Source organism: Anas acuta, chromosome 2 (assembly GCF_963932015.1).
Source record: "Anas acuta chromosome 2, bAnaAcu1.1, whole genome shotgun sequence".
NCBI classification, from domain to species: Eukaryota; Metazoa; Chordata; class Aves; order Anseriformes; family Anatidae; genus Anas; species Anas acuta.
The window spans coordinates 83,552,302-83,577,946 of NC_088980.1; the positions used below are offsets into that span (position 1 = coordinate 83,552,302).

The 25,645-nt window shown below is 42.1% G+C and overlaps 1 protein-coding gene and 1 long non-coding RNA gene across 5 annotated transcripts in view; one reads left to right on the forward strand and one right to left on the reverse strand.

The window, feature by feature from the left end:
• Positions 1 to 1,151: 1,151 nt before the first annotated feature.
• The window catches only part of ANKRD33B (ankyrin repeat domain 33B), a 41,069-nt gene continuing 16,575 nt past the window's right edge, over positions 1,152 to 25,645 (reverse strand). For 2 of the 3 annotated variants that reach the window (XM_068671000.1, XM_068670999.1), the window contains exons 2-4: positions 14,851 to 14,980; positions 9,561 to 9,701; positions 1,152 to 4,458 (exon numbers count right to left, since the gene is read on the reverse strand). In XM_068671000.1, coding sequence (XP_068527101.1) covers positions 3,608 to 4,458; positions 9,561 to 9,701; positions 14,851 to 14,980 — 1,122 coding nt within the window. In that variant the 3' untranslated portion in view covers positions 1,152 to 3,607. The remainder of the gene's footprint in view (positions 4,459 to 9,560; positions 9,702 to 14,850; positions 14,981 to 25,645) is intronic. The other variant, XR_011092760.1, reaches the window with a different exon arrangement.
• LOC137850706 (uncharacterized) lies at positions 6,656 to 13,440 on the forward strand. 2 transcript variants are annotated; one of them, XR_011092762.1, is made up of 3 exons: positions 6,656 to 6,732; positions 6,884 to 7,102; positions 12,986 to 13,440. It is a non-coding gene; the product is annotated as an uncharacterized lncRNA (long non-coding RNA). The 2 variants fall into 2 exon arrangements; XR_011092761.1 differs by having other exon boundaries at positions 6,682 to 7,102.

Below are 25,645 nucleotides of genomic sequence, written 5' to 3' on the forward strand. Positions count from 1 at the left end.
TTTGTTTTTTGTAACAGTAACTTTTGCCTCCTAATGACTGCAGTGACATATTACTGGGTATTCATTGACTAAATAAAAAAGAAGCTTAAAACATTTCAATATCTATACCATCGCCTCTAAGAAAGCAAGTCAATGTATTTGCATATGCTGTACAAACCAATTACTCTGTGCTCAGCAAGGTGTGAAGAGGTGCTGAAAAAGGTTACTTGAAACAAGTAGAAAAGCCAGCCCCGAGAAACTTTGGAGATACTGAAGGAGGCCCATGCTGAATCCCATTTTTTTTTGAGTAATATACTCCTTGGTGGACCACAGCAAACCTTTATGACTGCTTTTAACTCTTGTCTGCACAATACCCAGAAACGGCTGGGTCAAAAAGCCAGTCTTGGTTTAGATCAGAGGCACGACAGCACTGTCAATGCATTTTCTTCCCCCCTCATTGCCTCCACTACCTCTTGTCCACTCTCCTCTCTGCCCGGGGATTACCTCTGCTGGTTGTTATCTCTAATAATGTTAGTTTAGCACTTTTCATTAGTGACTGGGAATTTGGAGGTTTAATTGCACAATTTACTGTACAGAGAGTCTGCAGAACTGTCAATCCAGCTCAGCTTGCCTGGAGAGGACTGCTGGCTGCCTCTTCGGCCGCTGTCTCTGCTGAATACACTCTCCTGGTGAGTAATTAACTAAGTAATGAACAGCCTCTCTAAATGACCCAGATGGCTGCACTGGTTTGTAACTCTACCTGTGATGATTTAAAAGGAGGAAAAGTGAGGATAATTCCCGTTTCTTGCAGATCTTTTGCCCTACTTTACAGCTGGCACCCCTGAGCAGCTCTGCTGCTGCTGGTGGTCGTTGGGTCTGGCCACAGCAGGCTCAGAAGCAGCGTGAGGGGACAGGCTGGGACCTTCCTGAGCATCCAAAAAACTGCCCAGGCTCCTTTCTTTGGGGCTTTGAAGAAACACAGACACCTATCAGAGGGTGTCACCTCTGCATTTCACCCAACGAGATGTCATTTGGAGCTGCCAAGCTCGTGCCAGGGGCCTCTCTCTCCTCCTCCACCGCCTGGTAGCTGTGCCCCTGCCCCTCCCTGCTCCCCTGCACCGAGGAGTGGCAGGCGGCTTCCCCACTGCTCTCTGAAGAATAAGGTCACCAGATAAGTTCAACAGCTTGTGCCTCTTTTAATGGAAACACCACGTATTTATACACATTTACACAGTGAAGTACAAAGGGTTAGAAAACAGGCTTCATTTTCAGCCCCTGTATCTAACACACCGTATGGTAATCCCTGAGAGCACCTGGCAAGTGCGTGTCCCCTGCAAGTGGTCCTGAGAGTGCAAATTCCCCTGCAGCACAGGTTGCTTTCTGACACTGAATCCGAATGCTAACTCTTAAGTACACTGGGCTGGCAGTAAGCAGAAATTAGTAGTTAAACCACTCAACACGGTGTACCACATCAAAATCCATCCTGACATCTCTGCCACCGATGGCTAAAAGGGCATCTTCTTACCCTCCAGAGAAATGGCTTCAGCTTCTACCTTATATTCCGGTCACAGAAAACCCATTACAACATTAGTGCCTGTGAATTGCACAGACCTGATGCAGTCGCAGACCAAAATCCTCTTTATATTCATAGTGCTGGAGAGGTTTATTAGCAGGATGCTTATTCCATCAGCCCTCGGCTGGAGGGCTATCTGGTAAAGCAGACGAGCCTGCACAGCTATTCCAGCAAGATGTACAAAGAACAGGATCTGTGGAAAATCCTTGTTTCACGAGTCTGCTGTAACCTCTGTGGAGACCTGACCCCAGCCTTGCTAGCTGGCAATACCTGCCTGGGCACCAGTTTGCAATCGATTGAATTTATTTCTGCCATGACACGTACAGTTTCTTTACACGTTCATTGAGACTCTGGCCAGCCTTTGTGCTGTGGGAGTGAAGGGTGTAAATGTTTTCTCTGTATTTAATTGTTGGAAGAAGCTGGTCAGAGCAGCAGCTGTGGTCAGCCTGGGCTCCAGCAGAGCAACCCCATGAGGAGAGCACACCACAGCCCATTTCTTATCAAACAGGAGCAAAGCCTGAGCAAAAATATGGCCATTTACTGTAGCATCTGCTTTTTGCTTTTGAACTCCACCGTTATGAATGTGCTTTATTATTTTTTCTATTTTTTTATTTTTATTTTTTTAACTAAGCAGCAAGTTTAGACAATGTGTTTCCATAAGCACAATGTGCTGTTCTGGCCAACCCAACAATTTAGATCACATCTGGGTATGGGAGAATGGCTTTCACAGTCTTGAGGACAGTGTGTCCCCACATATCCAGTGGGCTTCAGGGTCTGGGACAGGATGTCTGATGTGGCAGTCTTTTACTGTGGACCATCATGGTCCATTCCTGCTTTACCTTCAGTGCCAAGAAGTGTTTTCTTCCAGTGTTGAGAAAGGGGAGTAGTGTCCTGCCCTCTGTGGGCACCCAGGTGCATAATATCAAAGCTCACAATGAATCCGGCCATGGTTTCCAAACATCAGTGGCTGAGCTGCCTGATACTGACTGGATTTTCATAGCATATGGCTAGACTTGATAGCTCGGAAAATTGCTTGAATTTCCAGAAGTTGCATCATTATTCTGTCCTGGCTATAATGCAAAAAGGTCCTAAAGTAGACACTCACAATAAGCCTAGTGGTTTTGTTTTATTTTTTAAATAGGAATTTAAATATAAAGAAAAAAAAAAAGCCCACCTGTGGTTCACCATCTCCCTCATTTCACAGTTAAATGCAAAGACAAAGAAATCCCTGAGACTGAAGAGGAGACAACAGATGGTGGATTCAGGGAAACTTAATGGGGGAGGCAAATGTTAGGTGGCTGTGGCATACAAAAATTAGTTCAGCTTCTCTGTTGCTCTGAAGAAATCAGTCCTTGCCCCTGATTTATATCTGCAGAGGATGCAAATACCTCAACTATAGAAATATTTCACATACAGCCCTTTTTTATACTCAACAAAACAATATCATTAAGAATTGTATCCATACAGACCACATAGGGCTGTACAGTTTAATACCTAGACTGTCTTAAACTTTGATTACTGTATTAATATAATATAAAGTGCTTGGTATATTCAAAACAATTATAGGATTGGATTTTCACTGCCCACTGAGACTCTGTGGTGTATTTTAAACTCTTCCTTATTACTATAAAACTTTGAAATATGTCTACCTATACAAGGAGAGGAAAAACATCTAATGTCAAAAGCACAACTCCTTAATTTTCTCCATTGCAAAACGAACAAATGCAAAATATGATCCTTTCACACGTGTTGTTTTTCAAGCTGCTCCTCTGTCATTCACCTGGAACTGGAAAAAAGGAAACCATAAAAGGACGGCACCTCTTAAGCTTCCGATCAGGAGCAGACAGGTAAACTTTTCTGTCTCCCACCCCAAAGTACCTTCACGTCCATGATCAGACACGCCGAGGCGTAGCCCTTGCCCTGTTTATGCACTGTAAAGGCCATCGCTCAGTATTCCAGCTCCAGCAACAGCAGGCATGCATGATGGCACGCAGTCTGCTATCTTGCTCAGATAACAAGACTAATGGCTCTCAAACCTTCCTCACTGCCGTTAAATCAGGTCCTGGATCTGGCAGGAGACACCTGCCTCTGTTTTTGAGCCTCTTCGGCTCTTTTCTTCTCCAGTTCCTCTGCCTTCTTCCGCTCCTCTTTTAGCTCCTTGTACCTCCATTTAGGAATCTGCAAATAGGGGTCGTCTTTAGCACTGCTCCTCCTTCTTGCCTTTTCTGGCTGGAAGGTGGGCGGAGGAGCCTTGCTGATACGGACTTTGGGGATGACAAATCCTGGTCTCACGCTGCTCCGTCTGAGCAGGTGGAGCGGCAAGAGGCTTGTTTTCCTGGTGGCTATAGTGTTCACTTGAGACACTGCAAGGCTGACAGGCTGCAGACTGGCTCGCCGGTCCTTCTTCTTGGGGATCAATGTGATTTTGGAGTTCTGAAATAATTTCTCATAGCTGCTAACGTGATCTTTGTCCAGGGATCGGATCTCCTCGGCTCTCTGCTTCCTAAGGATTTCCTGCACAGCCAGTCTGCGTTTTCCCACAGCAGGTGGGCTTCCTGGGCACACAGTCCTGCATGACAGAGCAATGAACGGGCTGCCTAAGCTTGTGGTCACCTTCACCATGTGATCAAGGACCCCGTCTTCTTCTGGACCATGGAAAACCCGGAATGAGACAGCTGATCTCATGCACTCAGAAATCCTCTGCAAACAGGTCTTTGGCTCCGCAGCCTTGGCAAGGAGTTCCTTCATCTTTGGCCATTCTGGTTTGTATTGATCACATAACTGTTCTGGGCATGGTCTATCCATCAGCTTTTGCATGATGAAGGCAGATTCTGATCTTCCCGTATAACAAGCCCATTCCCACGAAGTCAGCCCACGGCTTGGGTCAGTTGAGTGAACATTTGCCCCTCAAGGAAAAGAAAAACAAATACTGTTAATTAATGAAACTTCCCATACTTCTGAGCACTTTCATATTCAATTTTGGTTTATATGTATCACTGGCAATGTAGATAACTTGAGTATATTGAAAAAGGTTTAAGCTAAAATATGATCAGGCTACAACTTTTGGCTTCTTGATGGGCTTCTCTGCCAGCTGCAGCACCATTCTCAAACATCCAACACATAACTGACCTACACAGATCTTGGCATGAAAGAAAAGACATTATGTCAGATTGCTTTGGGAGACAGAAGTGTGCAGAGACAGAAATATCATGATAAACTATTTTTCTCGGATTGGGCCATGGATAGAAGGTGTCACCCTAAGCAAATAAGTTGATCTTGATTTAAATGTAGTTTAAGTGAAGTTTGAAATGACTGCTACAACAGAAAGCACTTCAAAGAGTCAAGTCTGACCCAGTCTGGAAGGAGGCAGAGAAGAGAAAGATGTAATCAAGTCATAGAGTTCATTAGCTGTGGAGACAAGAAAGGATTGTGAGAGCTCAAAGGCAGCTGGGTTTGAAGACATTCACTACAGCAGAAGTGACAGAGAAACCAATGAGGGAAGGATGGAAAAAGGCACACAAAAACGTGTCCTTCCAGTTCACTAGCCTGTTTTTGAACCCACCCTACCCAAATTTCCTATCCTTGTCTCTCTCCGTTCAGGCTAGCCACTTTTCCTGCTCCCTTCTTAACACTTGCCCGTGTCTGCACTCCTTCCCACTAGAGCTGCCTGGAAACATGGCAAACTATGTGGAAGAGGTTTCTTTGTTGTACACATAAAGGGCATAGATTTACTGAGGGAAAAATAGTAGCTAAAGGAACTGGGTCCAAATACATGTTTTAAGGAACAGTATGCTCTGGTTGTAAACGGGCAAGAGGTGAAGACAGTTGTTTAACATTATCTTCAAGAAAAATAAGTGCCAGCTCTGATATGCTGCAGCTGTGGCACCCTGGATGAGTCCCAAACAAAAACGAGCTGTGTGAGAAAGTGCTGTGAGAAGTGTCACTGGGGGCTCCCTGTCTTTGCTTGGTGGCAGCATTCAAGCTCGGACTCTCAGCTCTTGCCTGAGCTGTGTTGCAGCTGTCTCTGGTCTTGTGCCTTGCTGGCTTGGCTCCTGGTCTGATCTCAGGCTTTGACCCTATGGTTTTGCCTCATCACCACAGGCCTGCCTGGCAGTCACAGCAGTACAGGCTGACCCTGGTTGTTGTCACCAGACCCACCCAATTTCTTAAAGAAGCACCTTTGTTGGTGAAGCTAGAGCCTCCTCTGTGTGCCTTGCCGTCACCCTTGGCTCACCTTCCTTTGAGGTGAGGCCCACACTTGCTGATCCCTGACAGATGTGTCCCCAGGCATTTTGGAAACTTTATGTAGGGAAACAATAGTACAGAGTATGGAAATCCTGATCTTTCAACAAAAATCAATGCTGACTTTGTAACTTGTATCACGAAATCTCTCTAAGGCGTGATTTACTACAGTGGTATTGATTTTCTGTACAAATCCAGAGGCGTTTCTAAACAAAGGTGTCACTCAACAGAACGTGTCACCTGCACAAGACATGAATAGTCTTGTCCCTTTTTAAATATTAACTAGACAGCTACAGTTTCAGCTCTCCATCTCAGACCCCCCATCAGATCCTAGTGTGTTTCCTGATAGGCAACCAGGCCCCTTTTGTTTGGCCTTGCTATGCCAAAGGGTCCAGGGAAAGGGAGAACTTAAAGATCAGCTCTGCGATTCCCTTCAGACAACACTCAGTGTGATTGTGGGGGCTTGAGCCCCTCTCTGTTCCCTCTGAAAGGATTGCGGTGGGCCTGGAAATGCCAAACACCACTGCATGTGCTTAAGAAGCATTGCTGGGCTTGCTCAGCAGGACAGGGGTAGAGCGGAGCAGGGCCTTTTCGGCACAGAGGCTCACACATGGTAGCTCAGAAGACCTGCAAGAAGCAGGGCTTTGGGTTAGGGAGCTCTTAGCTCCAGAATATTCCTCAGACTCAGGTCCCAAGACAGCACATGGCTTAGGAATAGGCATCAGACCAAAAAGAAGAAAGCAAAAGCATAGGACAGCTTTCCCAGGGGGGAGCGGAGTTTAATGACAGGGAGCGGGAGAGCTCAGAAAGACAGGCGTCTGTCACCGAGCTGCTTCACACACAGTATTTAAAGCCCAGTCTCTAGATCCACTGCCACTCCAGTGGCTTTACTAAAGCAGCACTCAGTGTACACTGGAGATCACGATGGGTCTCGTGTGGTGAGTTATGGCTGGCATTTCTGCGCTCCTGCCCGGGCTCTCTGGCTGGCTGCTGGCAGCGCTGCGGCCCTGGCCGTGCAGCAGCCTGTGACAAACTGCCCGCGAGCGAGCGGCTCGGGTCCTCTCTTACTCGCTTTGCATTCCCAAACAGCAAATCCACGTGTTTCAACAGTTTGCTTTGAAAGAGCAGACATTATGGCCAAGTGTCTCAGCACATCTTCGTGGTGTAGTGATTGACCTTGGCTACCCTCCAGGAGCACAAGTTTTGGGAAGAGCAGTCACTTTGAAAATCCAGCTCCAGCCATCTGTCACACTCTGCTGCTGCCTCTGCTCCGTCTGACTGTTAAATCCTACTTAGGCAGCTGGAAAGGTGAGTTATTTTTCTTTACTGACCTCCTGCATGGCCCTAAGTAGGTGCCAGAAAACAGAGATTTTACCCAAGCCATTAAGCAGATACTGGGGTTAAAAACTGCCTGATTCTCTTTTCTTTTTCTCAAGACACATACTTGTTTTTGTGTCTGTACAACAGGCATAGGTTCTGCAATAGGCCTGTGGCTGATTACGGGTGTTTTCCCCCTATATTTCCAACTATTCTTACCTTTTAACATAGAATTTAACTAGAACCTGAGGGGTTGTTTTATTTGTGAAACTGATTTTTCCCCAAATCTTTCAGTAATGATTTATTTCACCTTTTTCAGCAACCTAGCACTTTATTGCTGGCAGTCACTCAGTTCCCTTCAGCCCCATACTGAGTCTAAATCCATTCTGAATGAGCTGCTCCCTCCCTACATTTCTCCAGACTATACAATGCTAAACAGTAATTGGATATTAAAAGGGGTGCAGGCAATTTGCCATATTTCCTTTGTGGCCCCAATTTTAAGCTGAAAATGTATGAACCCACAAAATACTCACTTAAACATGTAAGTAAACTGCACTATAGAAATTTGGAGTATATTAATCCTTTACTCTTTAGCCAATGTATCTATCCTCACTATACCTAATGAACAAACAGCCCAATATAACTTTCTGTAGGTAAGCCAGATAGGAGGCTAACAAACCTATTTTCTGGCTGGCTGAAAGTTTGTTCTTCCCACTCTTCTGTTTGCTTAAGTAACATGAAAAAGAGAAGGTGTCTATCCAGATGACAGAGTCAGCAACCATACATTCAACTTTGATATTGATACTTTTTGTACAAGAAATCTAATAACTGGGACTGAGTTCTATAAAAAATTGAAAGGTTGTAAAATAGCTTCTAGTGACCAAAACAGAAGGAACAAGTTTCCAACAGATCTCCAGTGATAGTAATAGAAAGCCATGACACTGTCAGGTCAATTTGATAAGTTTTAAGGTCTGGTGACTGAAGTTTCATTTTAAGTGATAACTTATAGCAGCCACTGGAAAATTCTGAACTAGCATCTGCACAAATCAGATATTAGTCCAGAAACTGCATCTGTGTCTAGCAGTGCTCTAGCTCTAAAGGTAATTTTATAACTTTTATTCATAAAAATTCAACTCCAAAGTGACTGATCTGACTCCAAAACCTTGATTCCAGTGTAAGAAGCTAGAGGATCTTGCAGAAAATAATGTCAGTTACCATATCATTCAAGCATTTTCTGTGCCATATCAACATCTATAAACTGGATATTATGAAAATGGATGAAAGTAATACCACTATGCTTGACAAATGCCTTCTACTTAAAACACTCAAATTATGAAGGGTTAGACTTCTGTGACAGCAAAACAGCTGAAAAAAAACACCCGATCAACATCTCAGTCTACAATGAAATCGACCTGTAGGATTTTTGGTCTAAATAGCAATGATGTTCATATGTTATCTATTACCATGTCCATAAAATTTGATTTGTGCCAAATACCTGCAATCGTAATAAAATAAAGTATGCCAAAACACTTTCATACTCATGAACTAATAATTTATATATTAATAACACAAAAAAAAGCATCCAATATTGTGGCTAAAGGGTACTGTGCAGCCCTGCCAGGGGTCTGGTACTGCTCCTGTAGGGGGTGTTGCCCCAATGTCTCTGACCCTTCCAGGTTTCCTCTCCAGGAGCTCTTCACTTCACCCCGACTACAGCTGGAAATTCAGCTGCAAAGTCCAGGGCCAATGACAAGAAACGTATTTCCTGTTCCCAGATGCAAAGAGGCAGGTGGGCAGAGACGGACCTCCTCACTCTCTGTGCTGTGATTCCTTACCTGCAGCTGGTACAGACTTGCTGGTACCATTACTCATAAAACTTGAGACCTAACTCAGATCTGTAGAGGGGCTAGAAAGAGAGTTTTCTCCCTGTATTGCCAAATTTCCCATTTTTTTCCCATCCCTGGTGGGGTATGAACCCTGCACCCAAATCTCCCTACTCCACAGCTGGAGGGAGAGGTGTAGGTCTGGCCACGAGGCCCCATGGTGACACTACCACCACCCACCTGTGCACCATCACACCCACAGCAGCTGGCAGCAAGAGATCTGCATGTCTTTCCCAGGTGTGTCACAAATTTCATTAGCTCACCATCTATAAATCTCAGCGATCACATTCCCTGACCTGTCCTGGAGACAATAAATCTGGCACCGAGAGCACCTGGAGAGTTCACGGATGAGGGTTCACAGACAAGCAGAGCTCTCTTCCACCTGCAGCATGTGGCTTCACCTCCTGGTCTACAGTTTCATTAAAGTCTGCACCCATTTCCAGGCAAGGCTGCACCACACCTCTCAGAAAAACACATCAAGAGGCAATTTTTGTTGTTGCTTGTGTGTGACTGTCTAGTATTTACAGGTAGATGATGAAGAAGAAGCAGCAAAGTGCTTTGCATACCTGCCAACATCAAGGCTTTCACACATTCTGTTCGTCCCTGCATTGCAGATTTCATCAGTGCTGTGAATCCAAACACGTTCCTCTTCTCAATGTCAAGCCCGGGAAAATAGTTCAGCAAGTAGTTTGTAATGGTTATGTGCCCTTTAAAGAAATGAAAAATAACAGAGAAAATCCACCACAGAATTAAGAGGCAGTCTCAAGGCAAAACCAAAAATCAATCCTGCAGGTTTGGAAACTTTAAAAATTAAGGCAATTAATGAGATCTGTTTTCCTTGTGTCCTTTTCTGATCATTGCAGTCACTAGCTTTAGCATTAGATGGCACTGTCTTGTGGCAAGAGTGTTGGGATAGGAGCGTAGAAACCTGGGCTCCCACCTTCCCTCAAATTGCTCTCCGTGGGGGGTCCTTCTCTCTGCAAATCATTCTGAGGTAAAGGAATGATTAAAGGCCAGAAGTCGTCACTTTGAGATTGCAAGGGGCCTCCGTTTCTTGAATCAATGGGTAGTACTGCCTATCCCCTGGGAAAGTGGTTGCAAAGATTCAGCATTTTCACTCCTCTGGCAAATTTGAGCCTTTCCTTCACAGTGCTCCATTAAGACGCAATCACTTGTGGTGGTTCCTGCCAATACTACTAACAAACCATTACGGGCCTGATATTAGACAAAGAAATACATTGCTTTGTGTCCCACACATTTTTTTTGTCACGTGCCTTGTGAGCCCAGATAACTGGTGTCAGCAAGGGTGTAGCAAGTAGTTGTAGGTGTCTCTGGCTAGATGGTGGGAAGACCAATTAAAACATCAAGCCATTATAGTTGGACTATCAGAACAGGAAAAAATATCTAGTGCCGTTATGAGTCATCCAAACCAGCTTTTCCCTCACTTGTCATTCATTTTATGATGCTTTGATGCTTTATAAAATAATGCAGGCTGTCAGGCAGCTGCAACAATCACAATTTAATTACTAGGAGCTGTAAAAATATTCTCTCATCTCACTCTGCAGTCCAGCTGAATATTCTGTGATGCATGTCACTCAAATTCATCTACAAATGTAACTGAAGCAGATTATAATTCATACAGGATGATTTTTAAAGTCTGTGGTATCACACCTGGTGCAGAATTCATCAGCCATTGCTTTGTTCCAGCACAGTCCTGCACTCTGGAAAACAAGTTAAGAAAACCTTTACCAATTAATTTATTTCCTAGGTGTTGCTCTTGGTCTCCTAGAATTTGCTGGACTCTGCTACCTTGCTGCATAGCTGGAAACTGCTGAAACTTGAGCACATGTGGAGATAGCAGAGATCAGTTTAACAATGCCAGAGTCAGGGAAAATCAGGTGAAGAGCTCCCAGTTTGATGCAAATGAAACGTAAAGATACAGCAAACTGAGCAAAGCAAAAGTGATCTGGGTTCATGGCAGGATCAAGTGACCCAGTCCTGCTTACTCAACACAGAGGCTTCAGCTTCACTGACTTTATGGCGTGAGACCAAATCCTGACAGGATATCAGTTACTACCAGGAGAATCTTTGTTCCCGCACTGTTTTGCAGGACATGCTGTATTTTGTCCACGGACAGCATGCTTCAGGATGGTTTTGGAACAGCTGAAATAATGTTTTTCAACCACAATAATCAGAGACAGGAACTGAAACAAGGAGAAATAATAAAAAAGGAAGATTTTTCAGCACTTATTACATTATTAAAGATGTTCTTCCCTTTGCCAAAACCATAGCTGCATTAAGAGATGTTTTGCAAATCTAGGGTGATCCCTGAGAGTCAATCCTGAGAGGCCTTGTTCATGCAAAACTCTCCAGCGGACTACAGATGGCCTCATATGATATGGAGAGAATAAAAAACAAAACTCAGCATCAAAATAAAAAAAATAAATAAAAAAAAAAAAAAAAAAGAGAGAGAGAAAGGGAAAGGGAAAGGGAAAAAAGAGGTTCGTGATTCTCAGAAGTTTCATGTCACGAGGGTTCCTGAAAACCGTTTCAGTTTCAATCTGCAGAAGTCTCTGTCCTCTGAGGTTTGCTTCAAATTTCAAGTTCAAACAAATATCAAATTCAAAGCAAAACTCAGAGCTGCCAAGTTCTTGTTCAAACTGTGTCATATGCTTTTGATTTAAGGCCACAACGTTTGCTTCAGTTCTCCTGCATTTGCAGGAACCAAAAGCGCGTATCTAAATCGTAAACCAGGTGAGCCTTCAATGATTTAAAGCCTACTCTGAAAGCTGTTTGCAGCTCTAAAATAAATGAGCGTGGCCTCAGCCAGTCCGGTCGTACTGAATTCGGATCAGGCTCCTGCTGTCTGCCAGCCTGATCTACCCCCTGGCAGAACCGGCGTGCTAAGGGCACAGTTCTTTGCCCTGCGAGACACATTTAGGGATCAGCACAGATGTCTGTAATAGCTTAAATCGCTTAATTGCTGCCAAAGAAGAAATGCATATAATGAATACAATACTACCTAATAATCTGTGTAATACAGGCAGAAGGATAATCTGCGTCGTGAGGAAGATGCTCTCTCACAGACTGTGTGTGGTCTCTGAGCAGTGAATGCTTTCTGGGGGATAGATGGAACCCAATCTTTTATGATCTGTGTGCTTTAGGTGGTTGTGTTCTCATGTCTTCGTTAATGAAAAGAGATTGGGTTACTTTGTGATTTTGTGTTTGAAGAGCTGCAGCCTGTCCCAAACTGGTTCCTGTATCATATAACATCTATACTTTAAAAGGGAGCAAATAAACCCCTCTCTGTAAATACCAGTACATACCAATTATCATAGGTTGCCACTGATGTAACTATGTCCTCATGAAAAGACTGAGAATCAGCAGATTCTAATTAATGTAATTTCCCTTCCTTTTCTTTTTTTTTTTTTCTTTTTTGTTTGTTTTGTTTTGTTTTGTTTTGTTACCACTTCCCTTCCTTCCTCTCTTTCCACTTCTTGTTATTCCATTCACTCATTTGCATCAATCTCCCATTTTTTCCATGCTGCCCTCGTATTGCCACGAGGTGACTTTGCTTCTGCTTTAGCACCCATTTCTGGGCACCATCCCCTGCAGGCTGCAACAAACTTTCAGCTTTGAAGGGCAAGCTCCCTTTGAGAAAGCATCCCAAGTCTGTAAGAAATACTGAGAAGGGCAAGCAAGCAGACTGAGTTACCAAACTGAAATTGACACGTGAAGTTAAGTGCTTTGTTTGTGGTTATTTTTCTGTACTAATCAGCTTATTAAGAACCTACTGCTTTCCACTGATCCCTCCAGACTACTTTTTTTCAGGTCAGCCCATGCAGAAGACCTTCAGTTTAAGATTGGTTCTTTGAAAGATGTGAATCTGAAGTCATCAAAAGCAGATGGGTATAAGGAGCTGAATTCAATTATCTTCTGAGACTTCAGCTGGTCTTTAAAATAATTCTGTTTGCTTCAATCTGCCATCTAGGTTGGAGCAGCATGTCTAGGCAGCCACGAACCTGCATAAGCAAGTGTGGATTTTAAACTCCTCTGGCGAAAGTCAAGAGGCTTCCCTGCAGTCTCCCCACTACCTGTGCCCTCTTGTGCAGATGCAGCCCCTGAAGCCCACAGAAGAATCCCACAGGACCGTGGCCTCTTCCCACCCCAAAGCTGCTTTCTGGGGTCAGACCGTCAGTGATGGGCCAGCTGAGAAGAGCATCATAACAAAACCAGAAGTGCTCTCTGAAAACACCTGATATCATCTTGCAATTAACTGAAAGAATGGGGGTTTGCTACTAGACTTTCCACAAGAAAAACAAACAAACAAAAAAAAGTATTTTTGTCACAAATAGCAGTGATCTCTGTGAATAATTTATTTTGCAGAAATATTATTATTTCTATGGCCTATGAGTAAAAATTGAATAAACCCACCACTAAAGGACAGATCGTACAGACTTTGCCTTCGGTTCTTTACAACACACTGCTCGGTGTTAATACTTAAGGCTCAGCAGTAATTAAGCAGCATCTAGCACGCTGCAGCTCCTCTGATTGCAACGTTAACCACATGGTAATCTGTACTAATGCTACAGCAGTATCTTATGATAATGAATGAAATAACTGGTGTCAACGCCAGAGCTGGGGATTATTGCAGGCGGGGGAAAACATCCCAGTTGTTAGGAGTTTGCATAAGCTTCTGCTGACTGCAGTTGTTTCCAGTTGCGTTGGGAATCAATAGCAAGTGCTGGCAGGCAGAGTCAGGTCAATGTCAGCCCCCCGGATTAATTCTGAGCTTATTAGCATGAGTTATAAGGGTCAGGAAGGAGTTGGTATTAATGTTAAACCTTTTATAGTCCAGATTCATGTTAGGCAGCCAAATAGAAGTAGACGAGAGTTTTGGAGACTTCTCTGCTTTCTTTAGAGAACTGCTATACCCATGGCTTTGCCAGAAACGTGACAACTCTGGTTGCTATTATTTCCTCCAGTGTTTAAGACCTGTCTCGTAGTGACATCTTCAGCACTGTTCACTTTTTGGTACAACACAGAGCAAAGTTTAGTTACTAAGTGGAAATTCTTAGTGGCAATATTACTGAGTTAAAATCAAACCCTAAGCACTCCAATCTTGTAATGTCCACTGGCGCTGTCTGACAGAAATTTGTTTCCTCCTTCCAGCCAGAGAAGAACAGGCAGGCTCTGGGAGGGAATGCTACTTCCAATGATCTCCCAAATTCTTCATCTGTGAGAAGAAATGGTAAAGACTCGGTGTGCAGTCCTTACACAGTGCCTTTGAGGAGCACACTTGAGTGAAGGAAAGCAACCCGTGGACACAGAGCCAGGCAGGCCCGGGGGATAGCTTTCAGACTACAAAGGGATAGCCCCCGCGCTCAGATTTTTCCTAATCCATATGCTTCAGCGTTTTGTTACCACTTGGAAAAGAAAGCTAGAGCTTTGCTGAAAGGCTTAACATTCATTGTCACAGTTTTAACAGAGATAATCGGCAGATTGCATTGTGTATGTGCACTTAGAGCCAGTACTGCTTTAGGGAGCACCCCCTGCACGTATGCGATCTGTTACACTTGCTGACAGAATATCACCACGCTGGGTGGGATAAAAGACAGCCTGGAGACAAGCTCTGCTCTCACTCCAGTCTGCATCAGGATTAACACGGCTGATGTCAATACAGCCGGTCTGTGATAGAATCAGCACTGGTCGACACTGAGTCCTGCTGAGGCTGTATAAGAAGGGCTTTTTGCTTTTTACTATGGACTAGTTGAAGAGAAAAAAATACTGGAAATAATAGTCACAACACACGTTTCTCCTAAGACCCTGTACAAGAGGCAAGGCAAAGAACCTTACCTGCCTGCGCAGCCGTGATGAGGGCCGTGTTCCCCTCGTTGTCCTGCCAGTTCACATCAAGGTGAGGGCATTGTGATAAGGCTATTACAATATCCACATACCCCTGGTAACAGGCAACGATAAGACCATTCTGTAAGCAAAGCATAAAGAGAGAGATAGGTTTATTGGACTCAGAAAAGTTCATTGAGAAATCAGCCTAGTAGTCTGCTTTTTTTTTTTTTTTTTAGGCTGAAGAACTGAACAGGTATCAGCATAACTAGTCATCAGCTCCAGGCGCAATGTTCAGATCCAAAACACTGCTTTTTATCTCTTCCCTTTGGCAAGTGACACTTGTCATTCCTCAGAAATACCTCGGAGAGTAGGTGTTATATTGTACCACTTGGAAAGTAACTGTTTGTAAGTATCGCATGCTCATACGGCTATATACTCCGTATCCAAATGAGAATAAATCAGGTTTTATTGTATCATAAAATGAACCAGGCAGGTAAGGTGAATTCTACCCAACCTGAATATTAATCCTCTGAAAAACAAATGCTTGTTCTCTGAAGGGAAAGCGATAGGGAGGAGCCATGTGTTCGTGCTGCCTGTTGCTGTCCTTAAATGTTTGGGGTTTCCCATTAGAACCTGACATTTTTGATGAGCACAAATAACATAAAATTGGGGTTAGAGTTCCTGTTTCATGTGCTTTATGACAACTGTAAAACTTCCAGGAGAAGCCAAGCCAGGAAGCGAGCCTTATAACTCAGCATGGTGCATTGCTCAGCTAGCATTTCACTCCAAGGCAATGAACTGAGAGCTTCTCTAAAATGTATCAAGACACACTCGTCATTAATTACATGGAACTACGGTACGTAATCCTGATTCCTTGCTTGACCACGGGGATTAAATCCATTATCCCCAGTCGTCAGGATGACTCAGTAGTCCAGCATTCGCCTGCCTGGGGCTGATGGGTGCGGAGACGGGTGCTTGCAGATGCACCAAAGCTTCCTGCAGTCCCTCTGCACGGCCAACACGTGGCTCAGTTCTCTCCAGATCAGCACCAGCATCTGGCTATTGAAAGGACAGGAGAAGTGACACACATCTCAGCCTCTCTGGTGACCCTGCCTGCCAAAAACGCACTCATGCAGACTCACTACCAACTCACAACCACAAATGAGCAGCAGGAAATAGAATTTGATGAAAAAGAAAAGAAATGCAACAAAACAAAAACCACTAAAACCTTTATAAGTATAAAAACTGCATGGTCCAGCTTGACTCCCTCACCCTTTTTCTAAGCTGCTCTTGCCTCAATGCTCTTTTCCCTGTGGACACTGCTGAGGCAGAGACATTCACCAAATGACCACAGCTGCGGCTTCTGATCTATTACCATGATAACCAGGTATTAATATTTCAGTGTCCTGCCTCATTGTTATTCTGGATGCTCTTTTCGGTTTAGTTGGCAATCGGCTTCATTAAGATACAGAGGCAATGCCAGGTCTTTGGGGTACTCATGGGCTATGTACAATATTTTGCAATTGCATTGTTGGGTAAGATCATTACTTTAAGAGATTTCTTTTGTTGGGGACTGTTTAGATTTATCCAACTTTTGCTACAATGTAATCACTCTCAGATTTAAAGAAAGAAAACTGTGTCAGTGACAACTTGGTAAGGACTAGAACATTATTTTAGTTTCTAGTAATTTCATTTTTCACCTAATGTTTGGGATATAGGTCTTTACAAGTCCAAAAACTCTGCACATATAAAACACCATTCAATCATTCAGAAAAATGACAATGACCAAGGTATCAGAAAACTCAGCATACAATAATTTGGAGGCCTAAAATTCTTGACAATAAAAGGGGGATCCTAATGTTTAATGAAAAATTCTTGAAGAGACTGGTATTTACAGCAAAGTCGTGTGAATTATTTACAGTAGATATGTAGATGTTGTCTCTAAGGGAATAATGTGTTTCATGCAGTGTCTGAGATGTATTTTCACAAATATTTTAACAGAATTTTGTGTTCCAAAATTATTTACCAGATGCTAAGGAAAAAAAAAAGGCTCATTTATTGTTCTTTTAAAAAGTGAAGCAAGCAGTAAGACAAGAAAAAACTGACAAGCATTAGTTCTTTTTGCAAGCAAGCTTTGGCATTACAGTATGTAGGGACCATTTGCTGACTTTTGGTGGGCATTTCCAACAAACTGAGCATTAACGACATGCCCAATACATCCCAACATTCTGATTTCAGGAGATACGAGGCACAAATTATCTCAGAATAAATCAGTCTCATTCACCATTTGCATTTACAAAATGAGGAGATTAGTTAGATATCAACATTTTCTAAACTCAGTTTTCCAAAGATGCTATCAAAGACTGCCTGCTCAAGGAAAAAGAAAGACAACGGAGAGCGGAGCTTGCTGGGGGATGATATAGTGCAGCAACATGGAAAATCACTTCTGAGGCACAGTTGTGAGAAATCTAAAGTGGCTTGTGTAGGAATACAACAACCCAGCATTTGACAGTGAATAACCTGTGTCCTCTGGCAGCAAGACGAGCAGTTGCCTGAGACCCTAAAACTCATTTACAGTGCCACATGCTTCCTGGCACTGTCCAGGGCTGTAAAGCTGATGTGAGTTCCCCCCTGGGTCATGGCACAGTCGAGAGATGGTATGCTGCAGGACTGCCCTCCTTGGCCTAGCACTCAGGAATGCCTTAGGTATGAAGGGAGTCACAGGAGGCTGCAGCTTTAGAATGAAATCTGTAATAAACCCTCGTATTCACTGTTATTTCCCCAAACCTGCTTCAATAACACCATGACAACTTGTGGTTTCAGGTTGTTCTTTTTCCCCCTTTTTTCCTCCCTGCATCCATTTCTTGCCCTGCCTGCACTGTGCTTGCTGAAAGTTACTAATGCGGATTAGCCAGCACACACAATCAGTGCATCACGTTTTTAACTTCCTCTACCAAATATCCACCACCATAATATGTTTTAAGCTCATTCAAAAAATCTCAATTAATAGTTACGACTGATATGACACTGTCTTCAGCAAATGGCTTTTTGAAGCAGTCGGTAAAGCAGTAGCCTGTATCTTAGCAGTCTGCAATAAAATGTGGCTGAGTGCTCAGTGTTTTTCAGAAGATAAACATAAAGCAGTATAAACTAATTTTATCTAGAAAATTCTGAACCTGAGTCATCTGGTTATCCCCACAAAAGGTATGACACTTCACCTCATTAATACGAATGGTCTTAGGGCAGCTGTGAAATGGTCAGTGTGTGTGCTTTGTGAGAAGAAAGATTGATAATACCTAGGACATGGTTTAGTGGGTGACATTGGTAGTAGAGTGATGGTTGGACCAGATGATCTTGGAGGTTTTTTCCAACCTTAATAATTCTGTGACTCTGTGATAATAATCATGAATGACTTGAAGGAATAGCTATGGTGTGTCACACCATGCAAGCACAGTATTCCTGCTTTCCAAGGGCTGTTTTTTTGGCTGAGACCTCTTCTCTCCCGGTCAGCAGCCAGGGTTGCTGCCTGTCATTCCCCAAGACCAATGAAACACGACAGGCAAAAAATCTGCTTCAATTCTCTGTGCAGAAGAAGAGCTGAGGAGACCATAAATGCGAAAAAGCATTGCTGCCTCTGGACTGTAAGAAAGGTGATTTCTTCATTAGAGGAGACTGGGGCTGCTGGCTTCCCTGAACTGTGCAAGAGATACTATTTCATCTTCAGATATCACATGCAGACTCCATGTGACGAACAAGAAAGTATGAGCCACCCATCACATCAACTATGTTAAAATTTACTGCAGATTGTTTCACAGAAAGGGGGTGTGTATGTGTGTGTGTGCTCTGTATTTCTTCTGTGGAATATGTAGCACTACACAGAGCTGCCCCACAGTTTTTCTATACTTTATGACATATTTATTTTTATTTAACAAGCATTTTTGTTTTGAAGTGACAAAGCAAAATTAACAGTATTTTATTTAAAATGTATAGCAAAGTAGTCAACCTGAGATAAATGACTGTTTTTCCATATATTCTGAATGAAGTATTGCTAGGTTGATACTTAAATGGACAATTTCAGGCATGAGGCTACTTAAAGTTAACCAGATGTTGCAACATCTTCCTTGAGCCATGTTCAAGAAGATTCACAATGTTGTTCTGTAACTGGAATAAATGTATTCTATTAAAATCTTTCATAGAAGCATAAACTTGAAATAGAACAAAATAGTCTTGGGAAACTTGTGATTCCTCTTAAACTGACATTTCTTCATGTGCCTTTGATTTCATGTAAGGCTGGAATAATGCTGCCACTACAAAAACAGTCTGTTTTGCTCAGCTCTGTTGGCTAACGATACAGGAATGTGTCTGATTAAGTGAGACCGTCGATATCTCAGGAGACAGTTTTATAAATCAGATTTTATGACAAAATTACAGATGTAATGCTATTTGTAAACTAGATAATTATGGATAATAGAGATTAAAAAAAAAAAAAAGTACTAGAGGATCAATAAAGAACTCAGGCTGAGCATCAGAGCAAATCACATACCACACACAATTATTTTAGCTTTTAAAAAAATCTCTTCAGGCAACGTATTTTCCACCGAGATATTGAAAATGAGAACAGATTATTATAGCTTTTTGCTTATTATCCCAAACAGAAATTTAGTCTGGCAGAAGATTCATTTGACACTACTCTCATCTTTTTATAAACATTGGGATAAACAACTGTCCACTTTGCTTTGCATACAGTCTGTATGGTATTAAAGACAATTCTGCAAGGTTGGTTTAACAGCAATGATTAAACCAGCCTGTAATTCAATTAAATGAGATAATGATTCACTGCAATCCATAATCATATGCAGGGAGAACTATAAAAATTATGTCTAAGTTAAAAGCATATTACACAAACTATATGGTGAGTAACAGAAAAGGAAGATCAATAAAACATAAAGGAATAAAAAGCTGTTTTTATTTTTTTTTCTTATTAATTTCTGAAAATAAAAATAATTCATAAATCTAATATTTCATGTTACACATAACCTTAAAGTGTATCTCTTTTTAATTAGATAAAACAAAACAATCAGTCTAAGAAAGAAATCTCTCAAAATTATCTGAGAGAAATTTGGATCTCCATTAAATACTCTGCAACTGTGTGGAGCTTGAGAGGGAAACTACATGTTTACATACTAGCGAAGAGTAAAATTTGGTGCTGAGCATCACTATTGGCTATATACTAATTTGTGTACAATGCATGAAAACTTCCAGTCCATATAAAACAACCTGAGAAACTTTTGTAAGTGGCTTGAGCTTGTGGTGTAATTGGTTTAGTTGATTATGTCAGTGGCGACTGAGATGAGGTAATTATTCAGGTCATCAGTCCCATGACAAGTGGTGTTTATGTGCTACAGAAATCCATCAGGCGCATAAGCTTCAACATTATCTGCACAAAATAATTCAGGCTGACCTTTGAGGGAAAGAACTGTTACAGCTTAGTCATATACACATTTATATTTGGAAACTGGAGGAAAAAAAATCAGGAATTTAAATGATTTTTGTCCAACTGTTGTTTGGACAAAACCCCAGACACCTGGCCTGGGGAGATGCTGTTTCCACAGAGGAAAGCAATGAGACAAAGGCAGGGAGAGTATTCCTACACGAAGTGATGCAGCAGCATGCAAAAGCCCGTGATCTGCAGAGGAACACAACAGCCTAAAGCAGCACTTTTGTACCCAAAAGCAAGCTTGAAGAACCCTATCCATTCCAGCAGCTGAACATGAAAGGCACAAAAATGCCACCTTTGCTTCAGGGCATTACAAACAGACTTATGTTACACTGCAAATCCCACTCCAGGAGAAACAAACACAGGCTGGTCTTCAGACAGGAAGATGATGAGCCACAGTTTTCCCCCTCCACTTTGTGGGATATGTTTTATGTCACTTATGCAATAACCCCCCCTTGTATCAGTCACGCTACATGTCTTTAAGTAAACGCATAGTTTAGCGTACGTATCATCTCTGCAAAGGTCTTTACTTAACCTCGTCTAATCTAAATCTCGGTAATCACCTCTAAGAATAGTTTCAGGAAAGTTCATTTTTGAATGAACTTGCAAAAGCTTGCATTACACAACCAATAAAACCACTTGTGTAATGAATCAAGTAAAAAGAGTGGGCAATTAAAGCCGTGTGATGTCTCTTTTTCAACAACATGTACAGTTTGAACTGGTCTCAGTGTTACTAGCAATGCCAGCAGCTGGCAGAAGCCTTGGGAAGCTGCTGCGTGAGGATATAAGGGGCACACAAGAAAAATGAACTCAATGAGATGAAAACAGGACTGCTACACAGAAAGTAGTAAACCTTTTTCCTTCTCACTCCTGCAGGCAGTTCTCGTGACCTTCCCTTGAGGCAAGCTGGTTGCGCAGGAGCCCTTCACCACACTTCATCTCCTAAGCGAGGCTCAGACACAGAGGGCCACTTCTTCTCTCAGTCTGCAAAGCACTCCTTTATCCTTGCCATCTTCTGCATGCACTTTCCCCAAATCACGCTGCGTGCAAAGGACTGGAGAGCTGCTGCAGTACAGAAGGCATTTTTTGGTTGTATAACCTGACCAACAGCCAGTGCTTGCTAGCACCTCACCATCCTGACTGCTGTAGTGCATGGAGCAGAAGCAGGGCCATTTTTATCCCTTTCATCCTTTCTGCCATCCTCTTTGCTACAGAAGGCTAGGAGCAGAGTGCATTCAGGAGTAGAATCAGCCCTGCATAAATAAAAAGATCTGAGGGGCACAGCTGAGTTGGAGGGGAAGTGGATCACATTGCTAGAGGTTTTGTTGTGGGGTCAGATGACACTTGGTGATTATTCTTAAAACAGAAGCAATCAGAATCATGTTACTGCATGAAAAATGTTTTCTTGTAGTTTCTTTTCTAAACTCTAGCTTGAAATAAAGAACTGAAGACCTGAACACACAAATAAGAGCTAGTTGCATGTACCACAAACTCAGGAATACTTTAACTTTTGGGCACCTGAGTTAGGAATTTTAATGTGCTTCCCTTGAAATATAAACAAGTTTATCTCTATATATATGTAGATAATTTATTTGTTCAAGATGTTAGCCGGTATACACACTCATGATAAATAAAAAATTTTGTGAAATCAATATACAATTTTACAGTGACAGCTGGTGAGACTATATCAGGAATGTACTGATCAGCCTTAAGTTCCATCAGGTAGGAGAAATGCCACTGCTGGTGACTGTAGGCATGTGGAGCAGAACCTATAAAGATCATGAAGTAATTTATGTGGAAAGAGAGGGAACTGGGATCATTGTTACACAACTGAAAACAAAAATTACTTTCAGAGTATTCAGATCAGTACAAAATTAAGCTCTGCAATGTATGTGACACGGTCACAGCAGAAGTAAACAAGGTGCAATTTTAGAAAAGGAATATGTAAGGAAACTTTAGGGAAATGGTGTTTAATAAAAATGAAATGTACTTAAAATGAACGGACAGTTCATCTAGCAGAGTTGCCTTAGGCTAGTTTATTTCCATTAGCCATACATTAATAGGAAGCTATCTCTGGGTTCAATACCACTGAAAACAGACCAGGATTCTGCTTCTGGGGAAAAGTTCTGCCTTTTGCTTTCGAGGGCCTGGCTGTAAAGGACAAAAAAATACTGTGGGGAGATGGCAGGGGAAGTAACACTATTTTGATCAGGTTACATTTCACATTTTCAGTTTATTTTGACCATTATGTTAGGTACAACTACTAAGAAGTGATGATCCTTGACAAATAATGCAACCTTACTAATCCTAGCTTTACAGTTTTATAGCACATAGTAATCAGTGTTAATACTGTCAAATTTTAGTGCTATGTTTTGGTGGTGTTGACAGTAATAATGCAGGATACATGGCAGCCAAATTTGTGCATTCCTCCTTGCTATGTCTGCTTTTCAGTGTTTGTGCTAGACACAGATCAGTCTTCTCCAGCAGTAAAGTAAGGGAAGAGATATTTATAAGGCAGAAGCAAGAGGTCTGACTTCAGAAAACAATGTAAATGATGGACTTCATTTTAACAGGGATCCTGCCCCAGTGAATGGTGAGCTGATCTCAATTTCACATCTTTGTCTTTCACCTTCTTTCTATGCAATGTTTAGCAAGGCTTCCAAGGGCTGTAAACAGTCCTGTAAACAAGGATAAAGTACTTCTGGGTCCCAAAATGAGCAGCAGGTTAGGAAGCCTTGCTCAGAACTGTTGTTTCCAACGAGTGATGGATTTAAGACAGGGCAGCGCTGAACACTTCCCACCATGAATAAGTTTGGCTGGGAGCTCTGACTGCTCCTGCCGATGCTGTGCAAAGCTGCAGGGAGCTTGGGAACCACTGAAAGAACACGAAATTGTCATAAGGATCAGACTTTCTGTGGAAAGAAGTGCATAGAAACCATTTTGGGGGATCTCTCAATTTTCAGTGACTTCAAAATATAGAGTAATAATAATTATCTTCCTATCAATTACACTATTGAAGCACTTTTTTTTCCCGTAAAAAGGCAAAAGCCCTAAGATCTAAATAAAATGAGAGACAGATCATCTAACACCATAACCCAGACCTGATGTGACTTCAGTACAATGCCCTCTCTCAGCACAGTAAATTTAGGAACGTGCAGAAATCAGTTTAGATCTGAACTCCATGTCTTGGGCCTTATGAATGCTGCTGTTCATTTCTCTTCTGGCCTCTAAACACACACACACACATACATATACACACACACATCCGTTCATCCATTCACACGCATTTAAAATTAAAAAGAAGAGTTTGCACCGTTTTATAAATATATTATGTAGCATATTCAGAAGCAATGTGAAACACATTTTGTGTGCTAACATAACTGTCACAAAATACTTCCCTTGTCTTTAAGGCTTACCATTCAGCTCTTCTTCTATGTGTTCAATAGATGCATTTTTTCTTGCTGTTATGTTCTTTCAGACACAGGCTGCCTCTAACCTAGATCTGTTGCAAGAGGCTACACAGTGCATAGGGTGGTGTTTTTGTGTTTGTTTGTTGTTTTTTTTTTTTTTTTTTTTGGGTGGGAGGGGGGGGAGATCTCTCCAAAAATAATGGTTCATAAAATCTTTGTCTGAAAATGGAAAGTTTAAATTTGACACTGGGTGATAAATAAATGCACAACTTTCTCCTCCCTCATAATCTATCGTTGTTTCTAATCTCCCTCTCCTGTAAAAAACATTTTGAAGGCCCTAGTGCAGTGCATTTTCATTGTGGAGCTCTCTGAAGAGACGCTGCCAGTGATGAGTTTGCAAGCACCCTCTTGTGGCAGTGAGCTCCTGTAGTCATATTGGGAAAGACTTCCCATGAAATTTCAATTCCTTTCCTCCAACTTCTGTAAATTCATTTGGCCTATATTTCTCTGAACCGTCTCATAGCAGAATCACACCAGACTCAAACCTTGTTAAGAAAGAGCTTGATATAAATCAGGATGATATAAATCAGGCTTGTAAGCTCTCAGCTGTCTTGCACCTTACTTGTCTTGCATGCCAGCTCCCACACAGTGTGGCTGTGGGATGCACATGCGTGTCTCAAAGCAAACTTCACATGGAGGCACAGACCAATCTCCATAATAAAAATGCTTTGATGGAGGGCAAAGAAAATTGTGCTCTTGTGATTTACACTATCAAGCACTGACAACTCTGTAACATTCATGACTGGTTAGAGAGCAAGAACTCCCGCTACTAAACCATCAAACTACTGTTCTGCTATTTTATAAATACAATAACTGATGCATACAGCCACTGGAGTGGAAACCCAGTAAGGAACCTGCAGGTTCAGCATCACCCTAGGAGAAATGCATCTGCTTTAACAAAAGGCAGGATGGTATTTTTGAAAAATCAGGGACAAGTGCTTTGCTAGATCAAGAGCACTGTTGCTACTGGCTTTCAAGCCTCAGCAAGCAGCCTTACATTTATTTAGCACTGTGCCTAGGGAACAGGCTGGTCCACAATTATGCTTACCTGCAAGAAGCTTGGCTTGACTTTTTATTTGAGCAAACATGCACCATGACATTGAATTCAGAGGGGACATTTTTACCTCTAGTAGCTGGCCATTTTTTGTAGATTCATTTTTTTATTTTTATTTTTTTAATCTTGAAGAGGATGGCTTTTAGGCAGCTTTTCATTTATTTGTTTGTTTATTAATATACAGTCCAATTTTAAATTTCTCAGTATCTCAATAGGCTGCATAAGGATTCATCATTCACTGCAGCTGTAATCGGTATCAATACATGAGCAAACAGCTCCATTAAGGGGAAAATTGTATTTATAGTATCCAAGTGAGACACTAGTATGAAGACCTTACCTGTCTTAAGTCAACTACAGTACTGCAGCTGGAGTTAAATAAGCCAAAGCATTACACATTTGAACTGTATGTCACTACTTAGCGTCAAGAGCTAAGTGAATTTCTACCTGCCATTTGTGCAGTTCTTCCTCTTATCAAAGCCTGTGGCCACGCCATCCATCTCAGCTGAGTGTCTAGTTTCATGCCATAAAGGCAGGAAAGTGTCTTCTGCCTCTATGTCTGGACATAAGGCTCTCATCATGTTATGAGTACACCTCATTTACCTAAATAATAAAGACATGTAGGGAGGGAACTGATCATTGATACATTGTTGGATTTGAAGAAAGAAGACAGAATTAACTACCAAAAAAAAAAAAAAAAAAAAGATGGAGGAGTAATTTCATATTTATATTCAAATACTTAGAATTACTAAAGATGACCTGCCTATATAAAGGACTGCTAAATCA